The 8,073-nt window shown below is 38.2% G+C and overlaps 1 protein-coding gene across 1 annotated transcript; it reads left to right on the top strand.

Annotated features, from left to right (window-relative positions):
• Positions 1-6,412: 6,412 nt before the first annotated feature.
• On the top strand, positions 6,413-7,811 carry LOC131596904 (uncharacterized). The gene is made up of 3 exons (XM_058869638.1): positions 6,413-6,718; positions 6,800-7,609; positions 7,722-7,811. Exons 1-3 carry the CDS (start codon positions 6,413-6,415, stop codon positions 7,809-7,811), a joined length of 1,206 nt encoding a protein of 401 aa, XP_058725621.1.
• Positions 7,812-8,073: the final 262 nt, after the last annotated feature.

The following is an 8,073-nucleotide window of genomic DNA, read 5'->3' on the forward strand; positions in this document are numbered from 1 at the left end:
AGCGTTTTTTCATTGTGATAAACTAAACATCAAAGAATGATAAAAAAGGTGATCACGTACGTAGGAGCAAAATAAACCTGCTAACTGAAACATGATAGTAAATCCACTATAATACTAAATCTAATATATTTTCTCAAGAGGTTTTTCTCCACAAGTCATCATTAGGGGTTTATAAAAAGGAATCAGAAATTGTAATGGGAATGTTTTCAAATCATGTTTAACAAAGGCCTCATATATTTTCACAATACAAAATCAGAAATTGAGTTCTAATCATAGGCCCAAGAATACTTCCATTGCAAATCACAAAAAACATGTCCCTGGTTCACAATGGAAGTACAAGAAGCAAAAATTCACTGTAGTAAACTCAATAAAACACACCATAGTGTGCAGTAAAAACAAATAAACAAGTACAAAGTTCAAATTTAGCAAAGAAGAAATTACCATAGTAAATCAGAGGAGAATACTGTTCACATTCATCAGAAAACAGAAGCAACAAGAACAAACCCTAATTTCTCATCATTTTCCCTAAATCTACAAACCCCTTCAGAAATTCATGAAAATAGAAGAAGAAAGATGAAGAATCAAAGCTCAGAGACAAGGAAAAGCATAGAAAAACAGAAAAAACAAAAGATCAGAAAGATCTCACCAAGGTTAAAGTTGCAAATCACGGCCTGGTCCGCTGTCGCACGTGTTGCACCCCAAAATTTGCCCACTTATTTATACCCAATCGGTTTTCATATCACATTCATGTGCATATCTCATATAAGTCATTCATCCATTACATTCATCCATATCACAGTTAATGTTCAAGAAAAGTGACAAAAGAGCTCTTATTAAGAAAACCCCTTGGTTCAGAAGAAAGGATCTGAAGTCTGATTATAGAGGATCATTTCCATCGGCATACTCCTAAAATCAGGGTTTTATTCTCTCCAAATCAAAGCTCAAGTTAAAAGATACAAATCTCATATTCATCAGGGTCGTCAAATTAGGATTTTTTGACCAAAGTCAACCCAGTTGACTTTCTGGTCAAAATTTAATCAGGAAGATGATTGTGGACGCAAAATATGGCTGTCTTGAAGAAATATCATTCACTGGGGTTTTCTTTGATTGAAAACTGGTGGAGAATTGGATCAGAAACTGATTAATCGGGAAAGTCATCTGGAATCGGAAAAATCAGGAAAAAATGACTTTTCGGTCAAATGCAAAGTCAACTGTCAAATATTGACTGATAGTGGAAGATCGACCAAAGAAGAGTCAAAGAAATGAATAAAGTCAAGTTTTAACTAAAATTTACCATTTTGGGAAAGTTAGTTAAAATTTGAAATTTCTAAAAATAGTAAGTTCTACACTTAGAGGAAATCTTGGGGTTTTTGGAATGAATGAACAGTCAACTTTGTAGCCTGATTGCATGTGGATTCAGATGTTATTTCCGGAAATGGCCAACATCAATATTGTTCATCTCATGGAGATGAACAAATTTGTAGTTAAGTGTTCCTTTATTGGAGCCATGGATTAAGAGTTATAGAGGTGCAAAGTATGAAGATTCTCACTGGATCGAGTCAAGCTGCCAAACAAGTTTTCACGCTAACGCAAGCATTTGCTCGAACACGTGGTGGACGACTTTCAAGTTCAATTATTAAGAGCTACAAGTGCATTTTCAATACAAATCAAACATCAAGCTCTTGTACCCCATGATCTCTATCTGATGAGCTAATAACCATGAATTTTGTTTATGTAATGAGTAAACTACAAGACTCCAAAGTCATGCCACTGAAACTGCATTTGGTTGGATTCTGGACTAGGGCACACGCGAACAAAGTTTGTTGGTGCACCACCAAGTTCTAAACATTTCTTTTTTAAGGTACAGGTGTCTTTTCCCAGTTCCCTCAACATAAATCCTCTTCATCATCATCTATTCTTTACTTTGATCCCAAACTTGAGGAAAATAATGGCTCATGCGTGGGGCTCAGTGCATACGAAGTGGACATCATGAGGGGAATACCAAAATCTGCTTCAAACTTTAAAGTGTCAGGCTGTACATAACACATGCAGGCAGCTCACCATCACGTTGTTCCAATTGGCCAAACGCGACTCAGCATGCATAAAGTTTTGAAAAGAGTTTCCTTAAGTGTAATATATTTGTGCATTAGGCTTGTAGAGAAAAGCTAAGCTACAACAACCCCCACCATAAAACTCATACATCCACACTATATAACTCGAGAACACTTCATTTTTCTGGGGTTCCAAAAAACCACTCTGAAGATTCCTCTCTTCCCTCTACTCCCTCGGTCCACTCTCTCTCACTCTTCAAAGAGAGAGTTTGTTACATCCTCAACAAATCATCTTGTAACCACCATAACCACCCTCCATTTCTCATCATCTTCATCAATCAAACACAACGTTTCACCCTCCATGGATATCCATCACCGAACTCTCAATCTCCATTGATTTTCATCATCTTGCAACATCACCAAGATGCAACAACTACATCATCTTCTCATTCATCATCATCAAAGAACAAGCAAGGCATTCGGAATTCTTCTTCAAATCTTGATCCATATATTTCCAAGTAAGTGATTCTTGCCATAGCATTAGAAGCATATAGGCCTGGAACCCGTCATCAGGGATTGGGTTAGGAATTAGAACCACCATGTTTTCACTGTATGTGTTGCATCTGCGTGAATCTTCTTTCCTTGAACATAGATTCGGTTTTCAAGATATTGCTATCGTGTGAAGGTTTGAGTTGCGAATTTGAAATCTCTGTATCATGAGGATTATTTTAGTACCGTTTATGTGTGTAATAGTGGAACTTTTGAATATTAGGGTTTACATAAGGTGTTCGGTTGGCATGATAGAGAACGAATTAGGAAAATATAACACCGGATCTGCGATCTACGCGAGATTTCGAGTGGAAAGGTATAGGCTTTTGTCACTATGGGGGAAAACCACCCGGCACCACCGTATCTCCCACCGGAGAAGACGACCGGAGCGGAGCTCCGGCGTCTGTGTCTTCTAATGTTTCTTTTCGTTCCAGCTTGCGTGGCGTTTCTCGGTTGGCTTACTCTCCCAAGCTTTTGCAGATTTAGTTTTATCACTTAATGATTGGCCTGTGACGTGTTCTTGTTTGATTGGCCCTCATGCTATTTTGTCTCATTCTCATTTAAATGTTCTTTGCCCAATTGATGCATTGTTGTGTAATCAAATCCACATAATACCATAGTCTAAATCAATATACATGCTGATATACCAAGAAATAATAATTGAAACAAAATAAAAGTGACATGTGAAGAAGTCTGGGCCACGTTTTGATATGGGCCTAGCGCCAGTTAATTCCCACACCCCCACGTTCAGGGCCCACGCGCCATTCTAACTGAATGTAGTTCAAATCTTTTTACTTTCACACCCCCAGTTCTAGGCAGACTTAGACCTTATTTTAATCTCATTTTTCCTTTAACTTTTGATTCATGAACCAGTTTTAATTGAAATAAAAATAAACAAAAATATGTTTTAGATATAATCACATGTGTAAATAATTGTGGTATTTTTTCTAGATTTTTAGAAATTGTTTTCCTATTTTTAATAAATCATTTCTTTCAACATGTTCATTGTGTCTTTAAGTTTGATCGGTTTTGCAAATTAATTTTGTTTAATACCTTAGGAGTAGAATTTGATTGCCATTTTTTGTGTGATATCAGTAGGCTCATATACCATATTGTGTGAAAAAAATAAAAGTTTAATTCTATGTTTTGGTTAGGTTTTCATTAGATTTTCTATACCCGATTTATGTGCGTTCCTAAACGGATAACCATGCGAATTTGACCTATAATTTGCTTTACCTTTATGCAATTGACTTAGTTTCTTTTTGTACATATAAGTAGGGATGTTTAGAAGACCTAAGACCTGGAGTTGAATTTTTCAAGTCATGTTTTCTTATTTTACTTGATTTTTCTTTCTTACATGTACATAACTTACCTTTGGTTAACGATTGCACTATAACTTGTCCGAATGACCTATAATTTTGTATGAAACTTCTTGACTTGTTTTGTGATTGCTTAGACACCTTTTAGAGGTCATTAGCTACTGACTCATAGCATTTGATTACATCTTTCTAACTTCACTCCTAATTTGAATTCTATTAACTAGTTTTGACCTAGTTTTGTCTAGTTTTTGTTAGAACTTTGTGTTGCTTCAAGCTAGTTGACTAACATAGATTGGTATGAGGTATTAGACCTATAAATGAACTAATTGCTACTGACTTTAAGCTTGGTTCATGGTTTCATTTGCTTTTTGTTTTGATTAATGGATGTTTGTTCGCTAATTGTTAAGTGACGGTTTATGCGATACTTTGGTAACTCTTTGTGAATACTTTCGTGTAGTGTCATGATGCTTTTGTGTTTGATTTAGAACACTTATTTCCTTGGTTTGCTACTGCCCTAGGGCTCTCTTCTCATCTTGTTGGAGTTGTAACTCCATTCTTTTGCCATGTTCCCTTAGACTCTTCCTTCTTTGTTAAGAGGAATTGAGATAGGTTAGGATAGTTATCCTTGACCTTAGGGCCATTAGACTTAGATTAGAATAACTTAGATTAGAGAATAGGTTAGTTCCCTTTTGTTCATTCTTTTTCTTTTCAACTTTAAAACATTAATAAATAAAGAGGCGAATCACATTAAGAAAGTGATAGAGAAATGAGTGGGATTCATTCCCTAATCTGTTTCTCAATCACTTAGTGGCATAGAAATGAGTGGGATTCATTCCCTAATCTGTTTCTCGGTCACTACTTAATGGGAGAGAAATGAGTGGGATTCATTCCCTAATCTGTTTCTCAAACATTAATTAATGGGATAGAAATGAGTGGGATTCATTCCCTAATCTGTTTCTTGAACATTATATAATGGGATAGAAGTGAGTGGGATTCATTCCCTAATCGATCATTATACATTTTATGTGATTCAAATCGCAAAGTAAATTCCCCTTAAAAAATAATCAACCAAAAACATTTAAAACACTTAATAAAGGCTCAAATTAAAACAAAGTGACGAAGTGGTGCGAAACCTTGTATTGGGTTTTGTTCATCATGTAGTTACATAAAAAACACAAACCCAAGTTCATTCTTTTGCCTTGTTAGGCGTTTAAGAACAAGTTAAGTCCTTTCCAAAACTAGGCGTATAAGTCTCCAAAGGTCGAGCATCGTGGATTGTGACCTTAACCGCTGTTCAACTAAAAAACACAAAACAAATGGAAACTATGGAGCCGAACTACGGTCGTTCTGATTCCTGAAAAGGATACGTAGGCATTGGGTCGCGGGGCCTAAGCGAACACACTTGTAAATAATTCCTTCTTTTCCCCGTATTTCTTTTGCATTCATTCGCATTTAGGTTTAGACATAGATACACCCTTTGGATAGAAACAAACATAGGTGGATACCATCGAGTACGATGGGCGTGAGGGGTGCTAGCACCTTCCCCTCGCGTAACCGACTCCCGTACCCTATTCTCTGGTCGAAAGACCTTGTTCTTATTCCGAGTTAGGTTTCTGATATTCCTTTCCCTTTTGGGATAAATATATTAGTGGCGACTCTGATCCATTTTTCGCGGTAGCGACAGCTGGCGACTCTGCTGGGGACGTTGCTAGACCTGTGCTGGTCCGTTCTTAGCGAGTCGATCCTAGCCTGCGTTTGTTTGTTTATTTACTGGGTGTTTATTTGTTTTTATGTCTATACCTTGTATATATGTTTACATGTTTACTTTTCTGCTTGCATATCATGTTTATTTCTGTTTGCACATCATGCATATGGATTATATTCTGTGTTCCTTGGGGTCTTCTGTTCTGTTTTGCAGGTTGGGTGGGTTGTTATATGAGGTAAAAGGCCCAATACCCAGGCCAGAGTTAACACATAGGATACCTAGGATAGAGTGGATAGTCATGACGCCAACAGAATGTCAGGTTCTGTTGATTGCGATCATGAGACCCACGACCAGCTGAGACTCGAATGGGATACCGTTGTTGGCATGTATTTGCAACAATGATGGTGTTTCAGGAGAGTTGCTAACGCTGGAGACCTTTTGACCTACCTTGACCTAGATTCACCTGTGAGTGGGGTGGGATATTCATGACAGGTACCGTTGGTGACTGTTCTGTTCTGTTGGTGACTATGGTTCTTATGGGTTTGTGGTATCTATGCCGGACTTTTGATCCTGCAATATCTGATCTGGTTCAGAAGCAACATACACTTCTCTTATATGGGGAGGATCTTTCATTGCATCATACTCATCATAGCATGTTTAATTTCAAAAGAAAAAGAAAAAGAGAAAAAAAAAAGAAAAAAGAAAAAAAAAGAAAAAAAGAGAAAAGAGATTAACATTCATATGCATGCCATTTTTCAGGTATCCAAAGTCAACACTTCTCATCAAGAATGGCTAACAGTGTGACCGTCAACAAAAAGACTACAAAGCATACCTTCTCTTGCAGTTTCTACCGTGAGGATATAACACCTTTGGTTCGATTGAGCACCCGAGTTACTGGGCAAAATTTGGATGAATTCAGAAAGACTTATGGCCACATTCTGCTTATGTTAACTACTCGTATTGATGAGTGGGGTCTCTACACTCTTCTTCAGTTTTATGATTCTGAGCTGCGCTGCTTTACCTTTCAAGATTACCAACTAGCCCCTACCCTCGAAGAGTATGCACACATTCTTCAAATAAAAGTTCAACATAAGGTTCCTTTTGTGTGTGCACCTGAGAAGCCCAAAATGGATCGCATTGCTGGTGCTCTTTATTTGAGCATGAAGGACGTTAAGGATAACTGGAAGCCTAATGGTGGGACCCATGGATTCTATGTGAAATTTCTGATGAGGGAAGCTGAAACCCTTGCTGATAAGGAAAAGTGGAAAGAATTCAATGCTCTCCTGGCCGTCATGATCTATGGATTAGTGATGTTCCCGAATATTCCAAATTTTGTTGATCTCACTGCCATTTGTCTCTTCATGGATCAAAATCCTGTACCCACTCTGTTGGCCGACACTTATTATGCCATCCATTCTAGGTATGGAAAAAAGGGATCAGTTGGGGGTTGTTTGCCAATACTGTACGAATGGTTTTCTTCACATTTGCCTAAAAGCGGAGCATTTGTCACTACAAGAGATTCACAGAAGTGGCCCCAAAGGATTATGGGACTTACTGCAAATGATATTGTTTGGTATCACCTCCGAACGGACATCGAGCAAGTTATAACCAGATGTGGAAGTTTTGGCAATGTTCCTCTCATAGGGACAAAAGGAGTTATCAACTATAATCCGAAGCTAGCACTGCGCCATTTGGGTTTTGTACTGAAGGACAAGCCGTTGGATCAAGAGATATTTGAGTCCGTTTGCTTTGAAAAAGGAACCGATCCAGACGGTTTGGAGAAAGTAAGGAGTGCGTGGAACAAAATTCATACAGAAGACCGAACTACCCTGGGGGGAAAGAATGCCATTGCTAAGAAATCTTATACTGAATGGGTTGAAGAAAGAGTTAAGGAGCGTCTGTTGCCTTTCCCGAAGGTTAGCCCTCTCTATGAACAACCACCTGAGATTTTAACTGCCACTGTACCAGCTGAGGAGTACAACCAAGTACATGTGGAGAATATCAGGTTGCGAGAAAAAGGGGAAGACGCTAAAATAAAGTACTTCTTGGTGGATCAGAAAAGGGCTGAATTAGCACATGAGGTTAAAATGCTGAAAGGAGGATCTTCCAGAGTTCAAAAAAGGGCTAGAACTGAAAAGGATGAAAGAGCTACCACTGTTCGTATCGAGGACCATCAAAGGGTCATAGAAGAAGCGGTGAAGAAAGCAGAAGAAAAACTCAAGCGAGAGTACAGAGAAGATTTAAGGGCTCACAAGCTCAGAGTAGAGAAAGAGGCTAGGGCCGAGGTAAAGGGTTTGAAAAAGAAGCTTGAAGAGGAAACCGCTCAGAGGGTAGCAATCAAGAAGAAGCTTGAAGAGGAAATTACTCAAAGGTTAGCCGTGGAGACACAACTCAAAGGTAGTCATCTCCGTTCCGCTCGACTAACAGAAGAGAATGCAAAGCTCAGAAA

The sequence above is a fragment of the Vicia villosa genome, linkage group LG4 (assembly GCF_029867415.1).
Source record: "Vicia villosa cultivar HV-30 ecotype Madison, WI linkage group LG4, Vvil1.0, whole genome shotgun sequence".
Taxonomy (NCBI): domain Eukaryota; kingdom Viridiplantae; phylum Streptophyta; class Magnoliopsida; order Fabales; family Fabaceae; genus Vicia; species Vicia villosa.

What these genes read in the sequence shown, in the direction of transcription:
- LOC131596904 (XM_058869638.1), top strand. Translation starts at nt 6,413, where the DNA reads ATGGCTAACAGTGTGACCGTCAACAAAAAGACTACAAAGCATACCTTC. An exon ending in AAATAAAAGTTCAACATAAG is followed by an intron (nt 6,719 to 6,799) that starts GTTCCTTTTGTG and finishes AAGGACGTTAAG; the next exon opens with GATAACTGGAAGCCTAATGG. An exon ending in CAGCTGAGGAGTACAACCAA is followed by an intron (nt 7,610 to 7,721) that starts GTACATGTGGAG and finishes AAATGCTGAAAG; the next exon opens with GAGGATCTTCCAGAGTTCAA.